At 36.7% G+C, this 18441-nt stretch overlaps 1 protein-coding gene across 1 annotated transcript in view; it reads right to left on the reverse strand.

Moving 5' to 3' along the window:
- CNTN1 (contactin 1) overlaps positions 1 to 18441 on the reverse strand; it is a 379037-nt gene that overhangs the window by 127154 nt on the left and 233442 nt on the right. The window contains exons 8-13 of the mRNA XM_023555346.2: positions 14367 to 14573; positions 10948 to 11047; positions 10610 to 10791; positions 3468 to 3592; positions 2678 to 2795; positions 898 to 1048 (exon numbers count right to left, since the gene is read on the reverse strand). Of these exons, the coding sequence (XP_023411114.2) occupies positions 898 to 1048; positions 2678 to 2795; positions 3468 to 3592; positions 10610 to 10791; positions 10948 to 11047; positions 14367 to 14573 (883 nt within the window). The remainder of the gene's footprint in view (positions 1 to 897; positions 1049 to 2677; positions 2796 to 3467; positions 3593 to 10609; positions 10792 to 10947; positions 11048 to 14366; positions 14574 to 18441) is intronic.

Genomic DNA, 18441 nt, shown 5'->3' on the forward strand with positions numbered 1-18441 from the left:
CTATATACACTCGACGGCAGTGGGTGGTGGGCTATATACACTCGATGGCAGTGGGTGGTGGGTTATATACATACGGAATCCTCATGGTGCAGTAGTTAAGAATTTGGCTGCTAGCCAAAAAGTTGGCAGTTCAAATCCACCAGGTGCTCCTTGGAAACCCTATGGGGCAGTTCCATTCTGTCCTAAAGAGTGACTGTGAGTCAGAATTGACTCGATGGCAGTGGGTTTAGTCATACATATACAGGGCTGCTATGAGTCAGAATTGAATTGACAGCAAAGGGTTTGGTTTTGGTATACACATAACTTCTAAGAAACTCATAGAAACTATTCAGTGTAACTTTGGTATAAATTATCTATACAAGCCAGAAATTGCCTTTTTGTTTTCTTTTTTCTCAAAGCCACTAATACATTGGTAGATGGCCTACTCATTAGGAAGATGAGATGTTTCTGTTCATTTCAGAAGATAGAAAGAGATGATTTGTACTTTGAAATTACCATTTTTTATTTTCCTACTTAAATATTGAGTAGGTTAATTGAATCAAATATGAAAAAATTATAGATGTCCTTGTTAGACAAAAAAAAAGAGATTCTATTATTTCCCAGGAGCCACTGTTCATTAGCTGAGTGACCTTAGAAAATTTGTAAAAGAATCACTGAGCCTGATTTTTTTTAAATTCCTTATAAATTACAGAATCCTAAAAATTGAAACTCAATTATATTAGACTCTGACACTGAATGGTACCTATTTCTGATCATTTTAGAATTATATTATCTCCTGTGGAGAAAAGTTAGAACAAACTACATTTTACATTTTAATATGAAAACAAGTTCTGTATGAAAAAAAACAAAATTTTGAAATAATGAATTATAATTGAGTTTCCAGTTCTCTAAACTTACTTGCTACTGTTGACAAGCCACTCAGTCCCTTTACTCCATGAAAATTTTGGTTTAGGTGCAGCTTTAGGTTTGCATTCAATTATAACCCTTCCTCCTTTAGCAGCCAAGATCTTTTTCTTCATAGGATTCATTTCAAAAGTTGGAGCCAAAGCTAAAAGGAAAACAAATTATTTTTCTCTTTTGTTAAAAAGAAAAAAAAAAATGCAATATCCTTCTGTAACATAGTATCTATCTTTTATTCTCTTTTTGCTTAATAATCAATAGAAAGGGCTAATCTCACCAAAGATTATCGGCCATGACTAATCAACATTCCATGGTTAATACTAATACCTTTTTCTTTTATTTAACAACTCTATTGAGTTGCATTTTACGTATCATAAAATTCATCCGTTTCAAATGTACAATTCTTGATGATAATTACATTAAATATTATAAACTTTAGTCATGATATAATGTTGTATGTAAGTACACTTACCCTGAAATTTATATCCAATTATTTTGTGTCAATTCCACAAGGGAAGTTAAAAAGACAGGCTGGAGGGATTGAGTACCTCTATGAACATTGACATATTGTCATGGTCAAATCTCTCAACAACATTTGAATTAAGTGCTATTATCTCCAATTTATAGGGTCGCTATGAGTCAGAATCAACAGCAGTGGGTTTTTTTGTTTCATCTCCAATTTAGGAAGTCCTTGGATGGTGCAAACAGTTAAGTAAAATGGTGGTGGTTTGAACCCACCCGAGTCATCTTGGAAGAAAGGCCTGCGGTCTGCTTCTGAAAGGTCACAGCCTTGAAAACCCTATGGAGTTCTGCTCTGCAACACATGGATTCACATGAGTCAGAGTCGACTCCACACCCACTGGATATATACATAAATGTCTTATATCTTTATTCCTAACATATATATGTTAGGAATAAAGATATAAAAGCAGAGACAGCTGTTGATATCAAATATCAGTAAAAGTGGAGATGAATAAATATGAGTCAGAGGTGAAGGGATTATTTGGATAAGAAGGGAATATTCTAGGTATACTTCTTCCTCTAGATGAAGAATATTAATAGAACAAATGCAGTGAAGAGACAGTCCTGAGTGAGGGATTGGAAGCTAAAATATTTCATGCCAAAGGGTTTTAATTTTAATGGAGAAGCAAGAAGGCAATATGAAGGGAGGGATTCAGGGAGAGGTAAGGGGCTTGAGGAGTATCCTGAAGGTCTGGAATAGTGACTGTAGAGCATGAGACTTGGGGACTGATAAAGTCAGAAAGTACTAAAGACTCATGCGATCACATGTAGGGTTGTAACATCAATCTACACTGTTGTGTGATTCTGCAGGGTGTGTTTACCTGCCCAGACTTAGGAGAGTACAAGACTTGTATAAATTGGCATGCATAAATTTTGCTTAAGTATTTTAAAACAACATTAAAAAAAAATCATTACACTCCATGATGCCTCAAATTTATTATAGAGTTCAAGCTGCTCAGTTAAAAATAAGATGGTGCTGCTATTTTGTTAAGTACAAACTTACATGTAGTTGGAATTCCAACCAACATAAAAAATCATAAAGTTATCTTTTCTCTATTTACCATTCTTTAATAAAAGGAAAAACAAAAAATCAGACCATTCTAAACCGTATTTTAAAAGTTTTTAACTTTAGCAACTGAAGAAAGTAATATGAAAGCAAATATGACCTACAGATACCCTATGATAATTGTTTATATGTGTGTTTGCATGCCATTATCTTGCTGAACGCTTAACAGAAATTGAAGACAATACTGACCCAAGATTTTCAGCTCAGCATTTGCATAAATGGCTCCATGTGTGTTTTCAGCTATGCACTGGTACATTCCAGCATTTTCAAAAGTCACATCATATAGTCTCAATTCTCCTTTATGATACTAAAAAGAATATAAAGTAAAACACATATTCTTTATAAACTTTAATTGAAATGCTTTCATTTAGGTTTGGGCTTGGTTATCTTTTAACTTAGATACACCATTTTCATCTGCCCCCACTATGACCTAAAGTGAGTGGAGTGGGATTTTCATGGCATGGGGAAGTAAAACCCACTTACCATGCCTGGTAGCTCTTGTTTTATTCATCCTACAGAGCTGAGAGTCCACCTTTTTCCCTCTTGGCCCAGCTGGGAGATTACAGTGGGAGGGTAGAGAAGGATCCCACTGCTCCTACTTGTCCCCAGGGCTAAGAGTAGGACTTAGAGCTGCGTTCTTACCTCTGTTTCTGTGGAGTTAGGGAAACAGTGGCAAGAAAAAGAGGACAATATCAGGTAGTGGAGACAGATGAGTAGGAAGAGGAGGAAAAGTCAAACAGAGGAAAAAATAAGGGAGAGAGAGAGAAGGAAGAGATAAGATTACAGAAAGTTGCTTAAGTTCAAGGAAGATACTTTATGTTCAGTCTTCTTAGTTTTTTTTTTAATTTTTTAAGGAAGTTTTTGTATTTCAGGGCCCAAGTATCCTTACTCTATTGACCTTCATGCTAAGTTTATCCCAGATCCACCCTGAAATGTTGCCCAACATGTCAACAACAGCAGGGCACTAGAATATACATACCGCATATCCATTTTTCAGCCATCTGATTGTAGGGATGGGCTTGCCTGTGGCCACACAAGGCCAGTAGAGATCACTGCCTATATCCACCTCTGTGTCATTGATATGTTCTACCCACTCAGGATATGCTAAAAAGTAAAGAACATTGTAAATGCCAAATATGAGTCTCAATGTGCATCATAGTCTTGAGTATCGATATTATATTTTGCTAAGCTTGCTGAAGAATAATATCTGAAGAATGATATTGTTTGCGTCCTAAAATCACTGTTAGAGCATTCGAATTGGGTTTCCAGAGATCTTCAGGTAAACTTTAAAGAGATAAATGTAATCCAATTCATAATTATTTTCCTATTTGTGAACCATGTTTTACTGGAGACCTAATTCACAGACAACACTAAAATAATATGTTTTTCTCAGAACATGAATTTTTCAAACTAACAACTGAGGCTTTAAAGAATTACATCTTAATTGATTATGATACTGCTTCCTCTCTTTTTGGATAAAGATGTGTTTTTTCCCTACTCTTTCAGGTATATATATTTTTCTGATGGAACTTGGAGCTATTGATGGAACTTGGAGCTAGCTGCCACTGTAACCGTAGAACTTGAAACATTACTTGGTTACTTAAATACCCTCACCATTTGACAAACTACATACTGTGTACTAACTATGATTGGTGAAATCCGTGCATGAGTGAAATTAATCTCAGCCTCAAATTACTTGATCTGATTTACTTGAAAGCCAAAGAAAAAATGCTAGGAAAATGAGAAAGCACCAGGAATTCCCCCCAAAAAAATAAATTTTAAAGTAATTTTTAGAGTGCGTGCAAGCAAACAATCTTTTAGTCTTTTTGAGTGTCTAAGTTAACTAGTTCGAATGTTGTTAGGTGCTGTCAAGTCAGTTCCAACTCAGAGTGTCCCTATGTACGACAGAACAAAATGCAGCCTGATCTTGCACCATCCTCAAATTAATTAATATAAAATAAAAAAGGATATAGGAGGAGATGGTCCTGAGTAGAGGGTAGCCTTTTAATTTTCTTTGGAAATTGCTAATTTTATTGTATTCATTTCATGACAAAAGTAACATACACACCTTACGGAAAATTTTTAACATGCAGATAAATCAAAAGAATATAAAACATTTTTATGACTTCACTAAAGCCCATTAACATTACATATATTCATAAATTTGCATAATTATATACATATTTTATAGTATATATAATCTGATTTTGTATTTTTTTCCTTTTACATTTTCTTTGTAACATATGAGAATAATTCGAAAAACACTGAATATTGGTGAATATGTTAATATTAATTAGTAGTGATTTTATTTTGTGTACCATCTTAGCAATACAGGAATATCAGCACCTTTCCTGTTTTAGTCTCACATAGGTGACACACGGTCTAACACGGTGACAGATTACATAATACAATGAGAAGAATAAACAATTGAATCATCTGGCTGCATTGTTTATAAGGTTTAATTATGTGGCCTTCTGGTGCTTGATTTGACACAACAATAAAACTTAGAATGCCTCATTAGTAAAGGAGAAATAACAGTTTTTTTGAATTATCGCCAATAAATATTTGCTCTGTCGCTTGGTTCTTCAAAGGAATTAGATGTTAGGCAGTTCAGAATTCTTCTCTCTACTGAAAACCTGGAGTACAGCTTTCTTAATATGTTGAATAAAAACAGATCTATAAGCATTAGAAGCCTGCTAAAGACCAGTAGCTTTAATTTTAAAAATTAAGGGGTCTAACCAGAATTTTCCTCCCCATAGGAGGCCATTCCAGCTTTATAATGAAGTACTGGCAAAAATCAAGATTTTCCATAGGATACATCCTAGCATCGCTGTTTCCTATGCTCTCCTTCAGTAACTCTGAAGTGTTTGTAGCTCCCATGCACACCACATGCCATACCTTTTACTTTCATGCTGTCCTGTTCAGTCTTTCAACAAACATTTACTGGGGACTAAAAATATACCAAGCAGATTTCTAAGTATTTAAAATACAGCAGTGAACAAGTTAGTAAAACGTTTCTGCCATCATGAAGCTTATAATTTGGGGAAGTAGGAAATAATAAAAATTCAAATATATGGCACACTAGTAGGAATATGTGTTACTACATCAAAAAGTAAGCAGCAAAGAAGGATAGAAAATTCTAGGATGGGAGGATATCAAAATAGTCAATCAAGTGGTCAGCAATCCCTGCCACAAATTGACTTGGAAGCAAAGTTTTACAGGAAGCCAGTTATGCCAGTGTCCAGGGGGGTAGCATTCTGGGCAGCAGGAAGATGGGGTGCTGTGCATTGACAGGGGGTCTTGCATATTTGATGAACAGCAAGAAGGCTAGTGTGGCTGAAGATAAGAGCAGGGAGACAGCAGCAGAGAGGGTATCAGGGAATTGGGGCCAAGAGTGATCATTTGGGTCCTTTTAGGTCTATAAAATGATTCTGGCCTTTGCTCTGAAGGGAGTTTTTAAGTTAAGCAAAGAAGTACCATGATCCAACTTCAGTTTTTAAAAAGTATGTTTGGCTATTGGGTTCAGAATAAACTGTGGGGTAGACAGGACAAAATGGAAAGCTGGAAGGCCTGTTAAGATGCAATATCAACAATCCAGGAAAGAGATGATGTTGAAATGGATCAGGGGGTAGCAGTTTGGGTGGTAAGAAGTGTCGTATTTCCACATATATTGGAATTTCTTGATAAATGAGGTATACGACTTGAAAGAAAGAGAAAAGTCAGGGACAAGACCAAAGTTTTTGGCTTGAGCAATTGAAAAGACAGGTTGTCCTTAACTGTTATGACCAAGAGCATAAAAAATAACAGATTTAGAGAAAGATCAGAATTTCATTTTGTCCTTGAGTTTGATAAGTGAATGTTGTCAGGGTAGTTGGATATACAACTCTGGAGTTCAGTAGAAAAAGCTGGCTAAATTTTTGGAATATCAATGGTGTTTAAAGCCTCGGGCATGAATGAGACCATAATGGGGTAACTGAAAGAAAGATGAGGCTCAAAGAACAAATCTTGAGCACTCAAATGTTAAAAGGGCATAGAGTTAAGGAGGTGACAGCAAAGGAGAATGAAATTAAAAAAAGTGTGGACTTCCAGAAGCCAAGTATAAAAACTAAATCATGGAGGAAAGAGGGATTAACCATGTGCACTGCGGCTGATAGGTCACGTGAAATGCAACTGAGAATTAACCGTCAGCTTTACCAGCATTGCAATTGTTTGGTGATGTAGAAAAGAAAGGTTTAATGGTGAAATGGGAATGAAAATCAAACTGGAATGCATTTAAGAGAGAACAGAAACTAGACACAAATTTTTAGACAGTATAGACAAAAATTTTCAGATTAAGGAAAGGATATTTTTGGGTGGGCAAAAAGAAGAGAAATGGGGCTGAAGCTGAGAACTGAAAAGAGGATTTTAAATACAGAAGAAATAAGAGACGTTATGTGCTGATAGGAATGATCCAGTGAAGAGTAAAAATTGCTTATGCTGTAGAGAAGGGAGACTTGCTGGAGCAATCCTGTTAAGTAAGAGGGGTAGAATCTTGTACACAAGTAGAGGTGGTGGCCTCAAAGTGGCTGAATCATAGTAATAAGAGATATGGGAGGAGGTGCAGTTAATGAACGGATGTGGGGTGAGCACTTGTGGACATTCTCATTTGATTACTTTCATTTTCTCTGTGAAATAGGAAACGAAGTTATCAGCTGAGAGTAAGGACAGTGAGGAGGTGTTGCGGGTTTGAAGAAAAGGGTGAAGGCATGGAATAGTCATCTAAGAGTGCGAGTAAGTGGACTAGGAAAATGTCATATAATTGCCAGGCAATGTTAAGGATCCACTTAAAGTTAGTCGTCATTAATTGAAAAGGGACATATCAGCATGGTGGTGTTATCTCAAGTCATATTCAAGTTCCTGGTTTCATCTTTTAAGAGAGTTAGATTTATTTAAGATTAATCTTTTAGATTTATCCAGGATTAATGATTATGAGGATGGCTCTGGACTGGGCAGTGTTTCTGTTGTACATAGGGTTGCTATGAGTTGAAACTGACTGGCTGGCACCTAACAACAACAAAAACAATCTTTCGCCAATGTACTATGACAAAGTAGAGAGAGGTGAGTGAGCTGAGAGGGAATTCAGGGGAATGATAATAATTGATCACAGGTTTAAGATAGAGACGGGCGGGGGACTAGGCAAGGTGAGAGACAGTTAAAACATAGTAGGGCTAACTGATTATAGGTCCTGGTAGAGCTAAAGGATTATAGGAGTCAGAGTAAAGGAGTCCTGATGGCGCAAAGGTTAAGATCTCCCTGCTAATTGAACGATTGGCAGTTTGAACCCACCAGCAGCTCTGTGGGACAAAGTCCTGGTGATTTCTTTCCAGAAAGATTATAGCCAAGAAAACCCTAAGGGGCAGTTATACTCTGTGGCAAGAGAGCACTATGAGTAGAAATCAACTCCATGGCACCTAAAAACAACGAGAGCAATCAGAGTCTTGTAGGAAGTAAACTGGAAAGACAGGAGGTGGTGGTCGGAGGGTGACGTGCTTAAAATTGAGATTCTAAACTGATTGTACTTTCTGGTAACAAAGAGATCTAGGGCATAGCCTTGGGTGTGCCTTGATGAGATAAGGTAGGGGACAAGATAATTGGAGGAGAGGATTTTGAGGAACTGAGAGACCAAACTATTTAAAAATATACGTATAGAATCTGTTGATTTTGCTGGTACCGAGGATCAAGTCAAGAATAGTATTGTTGACAGTGAGAGCTGTCAACAGTGAAAACCATGAGTGAGATTTCCCCATTCCTCAGCCACAGGAGGGAGAGTGCATGGTATAGTCTGATTCCTTAAAATTGTTAACTGGATGAGAAAAGGAAGATGGTCTAAAAATAGTAATGAGAAGCAGGGAAGGTAGCTACATTACACATCAAGTGACATGAGAGCTGTGGAAGGAAAATAGCCACTGACTGAAAGATCCCCCGGGGAGGTAGTATCTTTACTGGAGAGCTGGGTTTCAGGTAGAATAAAAAGATGAATGAACATTCAGAGTAGAAGTTGAAAATATAGCAACTCTTCTGATAGTAGACTGTGTGTTCCAGAGAGCACAGTGCAGGGATTTCAGAAGTTAGGGATGGGTAAGAGATGGGACTGAACAAAAAACATGCAGAGCTGCGTGGGTATTAGAGTGCAGACTGTGAGGGGGCCATGGAAGTTGGGCTTCTCAATGAAAGTGAAATGAATGGGTAAAGGCAAAATGCACCCCATCCTAGTTGTCACGGATTGAATTGTGCACCCCCCAAATACTTGTCAGCTTGGTTAGGCCATGATTCCCAGGGTTGTGTGGTTGTCTCCCATTTTGTGATTTTCCTGTGTGTTATAAATCATAATCTCTGCCTGTGGTTAAAGAAGATTAGGGTGGGATATAACACCCTTGCTCAGGTCACGTCCCTGATCTAATGTAAAGGGAGTTTTCCTGGGGTGTGGCCCGCATCACCTTTTATCTTACAAGAGATAAAAGGAAAAGGAAACAAGCAGAGAGTTGGGGACATCATATCACCAAGAAAGAAGCACTGGGAGCAGAGGGGATCCTTTGGACCTGGGGTTTCTGCTCAGAGAAGCTCCTAGTCCAGGGGAAGATGGATGAGAAGGACCTTCCTCAAGAGCCAACAGAGAAAGAAAGTCTTCCCCTGGAGCAGACGCCCTGAATTTGGACTTCTAGCCTACTAAACAGTGAGAAAATAAACCTCTTTATTGAAGCCATCCACCTGTGGTATTTCAATTATAGCAGCACTCGATGACTAAGACACTAGTGGTCTCTAAGTAGATGATGGTGGAAAGGCCGCATGTGCTGGGAAAATGGAGGGACTTAACTCATCCCTGTGTAAAAGGAGGGTTTAGGGAGGGGCTTGTTACTCAGAGGTGGCAAGGGGTTGCTTTTGACCCTGCCACAATGTCCTCCCCCCGCCCCATTTTGGCTTTGGCATCATCGCCAGGTTTCCTATAACCCATTTTCTAAGTAGGACTAAGGTGCCCCCCTCCATGTTTTATCAATATCCTATGCAAACGTCCATATTACACTGTCTAGATTTTCTTTAAAATAACTTTTTTGTATGTGTATATATGTATAGACTTGTTTGTATGTTTTACTTGTATAGACTTGTTTATACATTGTATGAATTCCTCAAGGGCAGAGAGAGTGTTTCTTTTATCTAACTATCCTTGCTCCTATCACAGTGCCTGGCTCTGAGTAAGCACTCAAGATATGCTTACTCTTTTCAAATGAATGATCTTGTTGAAGTCTTGGATGTTTACTCAGTTGTGACCACAAGACCCACATTGTGGAACATAGAGATGATTTTAGCATGAAAAATTTCAAGTGTTGCCTGAAATGAAAACAAAAATTCTATCTTCCCGTATATAAGTTTAATTAAATGTGTGAGAATCAAGCGCTTGTACCAAGAATATTGTGTTAATGAAAAATGATTCCATAGACCAGTGGTTCTCAAAGTGCTATTCAGGGACAAGTAGCCACAGCATCATATGAGGCTAAATTATCAGAAATACAAATTCTTGGGTCCCACAATTGATCTTCTGAATCAGAAACTCCAAGGTTGGGGCCCATCAATCTGTGTTTTAACAAGCCCTCCAGGTAATATTTAAGCATGCTAAAGTTTGAAAACCACTGAATTAAACTAAGTCATAATGCATAAGCTCTGAAATAAAGACCCCCTCAAAAAGGGGGGGTCCTGTAATCTAAGCAATCTACATTAATTGTATATTCTAAAAATTATCAGGAACAATAAGATCAAACCTTAATTATGATACTAATGGTGACATTTGGTAACTTCGATGACTGATATTTGTGATTTAATTAGACATATGATAAATATTTTATCTATCTGCACAATGTGATATACATTCCAAACCAAATCATTGCTATTGAGTCGATTCTCACAGCGACCCAATAGGATAGGATAGAACTGCCCCACAGGGTTCCCAAGGAGTGGCGGATGAATTTGAACTTCCAACCTTTTGGTTAGCAGCTGAGCTGTTTTAAAAACTATTAATCTTTATATACTAGTTTTTTAAGTATGGCAAATCACCCTAAATAAAATTTTATAGAATAGTGAAATATCTACCTTGAACATAAATTCTTGCCTTGTGTTTATCCTTTCCTTTGATGTTCTCGGCTTCACATTCATATGTGCCTTCATCTTCCAACTGTATGTTGAAGATCTTGAGGACAGCCCCGGAAGTGCTGATCTCAGCGGTGCTTGGCATTGGTTCTAGGACCTTCCGCCACCGGATATCAGGAACAGGACTTTAAATAAAAGACACAAGTGCTAAGGGTCCACAAGTTTTAAAAGACAATCATTTGTTTATGTTTATTGCTGAATATTTACATAACTTATTTCCTAAAATGGTATAAAAATTAACAGTTTCTATATATGTTAATTGAATATATAAATATACTTACTTTCCAAGAGCAAAACACTCTATAGTCACATTTTGGCCCATCAGTGCATATACATCCTTGAACTGAACTACAATATCAGCAGGATATGGCTTTGTTGTTCCTGATATTAAGAGAAACACAAATATCCATTAATTATTAAACAGCCTAGCATTTTTATTTTTAAAAATTGTGATTTTTATAACATTAGAACTGCTTTAATATGAAAGAATTTTTTCTGTACAGGTACTGGAAAGTGCCCTATCATGGTACAACAGATGGACTTGTTTGTTTCTATGTATCATGTATATAGTGTGAAGCTAATTAAGTATTTTCAGTCATATTGGCTAATTTTGCATAGCCAATTTAGCCCAATTCATTAAAACATTTCAAGAGGTTTTTAGGCAGTATCAAATATATGTAAACACTGTGCCAGGTGCTGTATGGGATGCAGGAATTAAGAGCAAGTAGAAAAAAAAAAAAAATTTAGAAAGAAAATGAGGCGGGGGGTGGTTACAAGTGAAAAAGATGGAGGTGAAGCAAGAAGAGAGGGAGAAAAAAGAAAATGTGTCCCTGAAGATGAAGGCAAGGAGGAAATAAGTTGCAAAAACGGAAAGAGAGAAAGAAGAAATTATGTATTCAACAGCAGTATGCTAATCAATGATACTTTCTTTGATATAGTTCGCATATCAATTCTGAAAGATGTGTTACTACTTTGATCTTACAGAGACGAAAACAGGCTCAGAGTGGAAAAATATACTTTTTAAGATCACAAAGATACTGTGTACATTACACTGCACTGTGAGAAAGAGACAAATAGGTGCACAAGGACCTGAACTACAAGCGAAAATAAATAAGTGGTCTGGAAGAGTGGCAGCCAAGGAGGATAACTGGCAGTGTGCAGGAGCTATGGGAATTTCAGTCAGGATGGCATTTGAACTAGACCAGTTCAGGGTGGGGAAATGGCATATTATGACAAGGATCCAGGACTGGACAGGCAAAGAATAAAGGTCTAGGAACTCAAGCAATGTTGAATTATATGTAGTTGAATTTGAATCCACAATCTGAAAGGCCTGGATATGTGACATTAAAGACTTTGAGACTAATTTCCTCAGTGGATAACTACCAATGGGCTTTAGAAAGAGGGGTAATATAAATCTTACCTTTGGTTTAAGTGGAGGACCTTGTTGGCGGTTTTAAAGAGTCAGAAAATTAAGGAAGGCTGATTCATTAATCAAGGCAAAGTAAGTGAGGGTCTGAACTACAGTACAGCCACAACAGTTGAAACAAAAGGGAAAGAACAAATACAAGTTGTTTTTTAAAGGCAGAATCAACAGGACAACCACTTAGATGAATGTTTCTCAAGGTGTAGACCAAAGACCCGATTCATCAGAATCCTTGAAGCTGCAGATCTTCCTGGCTCTGATCCCAGGGCTGCTGAATCAGTATCTCTGGGTTCTGCATTTCTCTTAAACTGTACTGGTGCTTATATGCTAATTTAGAACCGCTGGATTAGCTGTCTTGAAGATCAAGGTGAAAGAGGAGTTGATGATTAAAAATGCTACTGGAGTTACTAGAAATATCTCATTGTTATATGAGACGAAGAACAAAAGAGGAGGAGGTTTAAAGGAGCAATCGCAGGTGGTTTGGAACACTGAGATTAACATAGTTGAGAGCCCTCTGTGTGACAAGATAACTAGAATTAAGATCAAAATCAAAACACCGGGGAAAGTTTAAGAGATGTGAATTTGGAGTCATCTGCATAGAGCTACTGTTGAAAATGTGTACATGGATGAAAATATCCAGGAAAAGATTAAAGATAAGTAGAAGGATATTGGGTAGAGGCAGGCAAGAGACCAGCAGAATGCAGAAGGAATAAGAGGAATTAGGAGAAGGGAGATATCAAGATACAAAGAAGAGATTGATAATTCAAAGTTCAAATAGAATGAGGGCTAAAAAACATCCTTTGGATTTGGTAAATAGGAAGCCATTGTGATTATTCAAGAACTGTTTGCAATGAATAGGAAACAATAAGCAGAGGAAATGGGGTGGGGCTGAGTTTGAATATTCAGATTAGAATGGAAATAAGTGATGTAGGGAAGTCCCTGAATGAATCAAATGGAATGTGAACCACAGCAACTGGAAAAGTTAGCTTGAGCAGAAACATTTCTTCCACTGAGAGAGGGAGTAAGAAAATAAATTTAAGAGCTGAATTGGTTGTACCTTTCTGTGGGAGAATAGGGAAGACAGTCAAGGGATATTTTGCATGACGGCTCCCTTTTCACTCTGACATGAAGAGTGAGAGCATCCACCAAGAGTAGGGAGGGGAAAGAAGAGTCCGAGTCAACATATATTTATAGAATACCAACTATGTGGTGGCTGTCTTGAGGAGAGTAATAAAAGTAGAATCTCATGATATTAGGGCAGTTCTCCATTGTCATACATTTAGAGGTAGAGGAAGAAGCCAAACCTAAGTCTGTGAACTCTGAAGCCGGTATTTCCTCAGAAGCTTGAACTCAGTGATCGGAGCACAGAGGCAGGACTGGAATAAAACTACCATATTTTACACAAATAACACATGCGTTTTATGTTTTTTTGCCTCCTGTGCAACCTCCTCACTCATTATTTTCCTAGGCGTGCTATGCACATTTTTGTGTGAGAGCATTATTTGTGAAAAAAATACAGTAATGTAACTAAATGTATTGTGACCTGATTCTCTTGGGAGGGAATGCATTAAGAAAAGGGAGGTAGTTCCACTGAAGCCTGGATAAAGGCCAATCAGTATGTCAGTAGTTATCTAACATGGTGCCACAGGAGCAGCACCCTATGTAAGGAAGGCCATTTATTATTTATTTGTTTCGTGTAAATGCCCTTGCCATGCAGTTGATTCCGAATTACAGTGACCATATAGGATAGGGTAGAATTGCCTCAGGGTTTCCAAGGCTGTAATCTTTACAGGAGCCAACTGCCACATCTTTCTCCACCAGCTGTGGGTTGGAACTGCCAGCCTTTTGGTTAGCAGCCAAGCAACTACTGTACCACCAGGACTCCTTTTCATGTAAATAGTCCCTTTAAAACATCAAAATAATCAAACTCCCTTTTCCCCTATATACTACAATTGTTAGGGTTTGCTTTGATCTAATCATTTGTTCTTCTTCATAAACTTACTAGGAAGTAGAAATGACCATGAGTCAAAAAGCAGACACCAGTGATTCCCACTGTAACCCCTATACTGGCAGTTGGCTAATGAATCAGTCCTCTGCGTTTTTTTGAGCTAGAGACAACTACCCTGAACTTGACCATCTTAGTGCAATTTTATTATATGAATCTGCCTGCCCCAGCCAGCCAGCCAGTCTTCTCATTGGGTATTTCTTCTCATTGTAGGAAGTGTACCATACACAGACAACCTTGCAAACATAGTGAGTACCAAATAAAATACTTACGTTCAGGTAGTGGAATGAGTGGTATAAACTTGCTGAACACACTCTTCGTAATAGAAGGACTGGATACAAAGCATGAATAATTTCCTTTGTCAGATGCCTCCACATTTGCAATGTAGAGATTGCCATTGGTCTGCGACACAAATCTTCGTTTATCCATTGTGATAAATACAGGAAATTCATTTAGAAGCCAGCGGTAGCTAAGATCATCTAGAAGAAAATGTCGTCTACTAAATATTAAGCTCTTCTCCAAAAGCAAAGTTTTTATTTTCTAATAACAAACAGTCACAGAATCTAATCTTGGTTTTTAATAACAAACTGTCACATAATCTAATCTAAGCTATTGAAGAGCAAATGTTGGAAGTAGGCCAAGACAAATTTGGCACAAATTTTCTAATAGCTACCGTATTTTGCGTGCATGTAAACATTGTGCTAAGCAATTACATCTATTTATCTATATTTCTCCACTATTTCGTGGACTATTAATATTACTACTTACATTTCATTGATGGACAGAATAAGATCCAGAAAGATGAAATGACTTGTTTAGAATTTCATGGTCCTTAAGTAGAATTAGAATTTTGAATCCAGGTCTTATACCTCCAGAGCCCATGATCAATCTGCCCTACCGCAATTTATAAATAAAGTCAAGATGACTAACCATACTTCGGCTTTTTCTCATTTTCATCTTTTTTACTGCTATTTTAAATTATAGATTTAGAAATGAGTCTACACAATCTGTTGTGGTCATATTAAAAATGAAAACCACAGAAATAGAGAAAAAACATGTTACTGGTTGTCTTAAATATTAGGAAGTGTATCATATGGTAACTGTTAACCACAGGCAATTCCTTTGGCTAAACACACTAGCTGGTTAGGCTGAAAACTGAATTGTCCCATTGATTTGCTGCTTTTTGTATAGTTATCTGTCCTTTATCTCTCCTCCCTGCTTTGAGGGAACACCCCAGTACTGATTTCACCAATGTCCAAAGGGAAATATAGCCAATGCATCCTTTGGTCACAAAATGACGATTCCTCTTTAAAATAGTGACCTCACTGCCATGAAGATAAATAGTACCATGACTGTTGTGATAGCTGCCTTGCTTCTTTGATTAAGTTTCAGACTTAATGTTGACAAGAGCTATGCTCAGATCCAATTCTTATAGTGACTCAATGGGCTATCATTTTATCTACGTTTTTTCTAGTCCCTTGCAGATGATAAAATCAACAATCTCTGAAAAAAAATCTGATTTCCACATAGCACTATTGACTGGATTAAATAACTATAAAATTTATTTTTCAAAAAGAGTAAGCACCAGCACGTGTGTAAGAAATGTTACTTTGATCAATAGATATCTGAGACCTCTTTCCTTTGCCCCACGAGAGTCTGGACCATATTACCGGGGACATTTGTTTTGGCCAATTACAGTGCATTTGGCTAGTTTCATTATATTACTTTGAAATACATCATTTATTTAACCTTGCTAAATAATGTACCTTTCTCCTTGAAATTCATTTGAAGTAACTTAGTATTTTCCCCTGGAGGGAAAATTTGCAAGCTTTTTAGGAGATTTGTGTGCTTCCTTTTTTAAATTAACCACAACACAACAGAAATTACCTATACCAATAGATCATTATAGCTTCTAATTAGTGTTTTGATACGCAAAGTAAATTTTACTTTAAACTTGTGTAAAATGAAACTTATATCAAGTTATACTGTGAGATAATGTATTCCCTACCATACTCTTCCATTCTTTTCTATTTTTCTACTTTTTTAAGCTACTGAGATTTATTCATGATCATATTCAATATGCCAGCAGTTATTTTTCTTGAGTACTGCCACTTTTTTATTTATTTTTAAATCCACACTTATGTCTATGATTAGGTATTTTGTATTTTGTGCCTGTTCTTCAAATGATGGCTTTTTTTTCTTCTACTCTCTCTCAAGATATGCATATACGATATATATTTTTTGAGATGTAGCAATTCAGTTTATGATGGTGAGCTATATTGCAGAAATTAGGTGGAAATAAAGAATTATGTTTTCATTTGAGGGTCTAGAAGTTTAAGAAGTGTTACATATTCATGAGCTATTTGTTCCAATATAATAAAAAAAATTTAAATAGGTAAATTTACTTTTCTATAAAAGTATAACAGTCTATCAATTTAATGAATACGCTCTGTGCTAGGCATTGCTCGGTTGAATATCAAATGTTGTTAAAATTGAACAAACATTTGTACTGAAATGCAAATTTGTGATTGTTCCCGATAAATAAGTAAATTCATAGAAAAACACAATGACTTTTGAAAGATTAGCCTTTTCCTTCTGGATCTTTTTCATGTACATAAATGAGAGAGAAAACATTTATATAATTATGAAAAGGAAAGCAGGAAAGCAATCCCATTTACAATAGCCCTTAAAAAAAAAATCCTTTGGAATAAACCTAAGCAGGGAAATAAAGGACCTACATACGGAAAACTAAAAATCGCTACTGCAAGAAAGCAAAGGAGACTTACATAAATGGAAAAACATACCATGCTCATGAATAGGTAGACTCAACATTGTGAAGATATCAATTCTATCCAAAGCAATCTACAAATACAGTGCAATCCCGATCCAAATACCAACAGCATTCTTCAACGAGGTGGAAAAACTAGTCTTTAACTTTATATGGAAAGGAAAGAGGTCCCAGATAAGTAAAGCATTATTGAAAAAGAAGTATAAAAGAGAAGGCCTCACAGTACTTGATCTCAGAGGCTACTATACAGCTATGTAGCCAAAAGAGCCTGGTACTGGTACTATGACAGAAACATTGACCAATGGAACAGAATCAAGAACCCAGATGTAAATCCATCTACCTACAGCCACCTGATCTTTGACAAAGGCTGAAAGTCCATTAAATGGGGAAAAGACAGCCTTTTTAACAAATGGTGCTGGCAAAATTGGATGTCCCTCTGTAAAAAAAAACAGAACATATACCTTATACTACACACAAAAACTGATTCAAAATGGATCAAAGACCTAAATATAAAACTGCAAACTATAAAGATGATGGAAGAAAAATAGGATCAACACTGCGGGCCCTAATATATGGTAGAGCAGGATACAAATCATAATTAACAATACACAAACACCAGAAGATAAGATAGATAAATGAAATCTTTCTCATTTGAGACATTCAGGTGGCTAACAGACACATGAGGAAATGTTTGTAATCACTAGCCATTAGAGAAATGCAAATCAAAACTAAAATGAGATACCATCTCACTCTGACAATACTGGCACGAATCAAAAAACAACAAATAACAAATGTTGGAGAAGTTGTGAGGAAATTGGAACTCTTATGGACTGCTGGTGGGAATGCAAACGGTACAACCACTTTAGAATGTGATACAGCCCTTCCTTAAAAAGCTAGAAATAGAAATATCCTTATGATCCAGGAATCCCGCTCCTAGGAACATATCCTAGAGAAACAAAAGACATTACACAAATAGACATATGGACACCGATGTTCATTGCAGCATTATTCACAATAGCAAAAAGATGGAGACAACCTAAGTGCTCATCAACAGATAAATGGATAAACACATTATGGTACATACACACAATGGAATACTACGCAAAGATAAAAAACAATGATGAATCTGCAAAACATCTCACAACATGGATAAATCTGAGGACATTGTGCTAAGTGAAATAAGTCAATCACAAAAGAACAAACATTATATGAGACCACTATTATGAAAACACAAGAAAATGTTTCCACACAGAAAGAAACAATCTTTGATGGTTATGAGGGAGAGGAGGGATGGGAAGAGAAAAATACTAACTAGACAGTGGGTAAGAGGTAACTTTGGTGAAAGGCAAGGCAATACACAATACTGGGGAGAGCAGCACAATTTGGCCAGGGCAAAGCCATAGAAGCAGTAGAAATATTAAGTAGGAAAAAAAAAAAAAAACTTCAGTGTAGTAAAATGTATTTCATTTACTTTAGTAATAATGGATTCAAAATATTGAATGTGCTAAAATAGATTTTATTTATCTTAAAAATACTCTCTTGAAAATACATACCCATTT

The sequence above is a fragment of the Loxodonta africana genome, chromosome 4 (genome assembly GCF_030014295.1).
Source record: "Loxodonta africana isolate mLoxAfr1 chromosome 4, mLoxAfr1.hap2, whole genome shotgun sequence".
In the NCBI taxonomy this organism is placed as follows: Eukaryota; Metazoa; Chordata; class Mammalia; order Proboscidea; family Elephantidae; genus Loxodonta; species Loxodonta africana.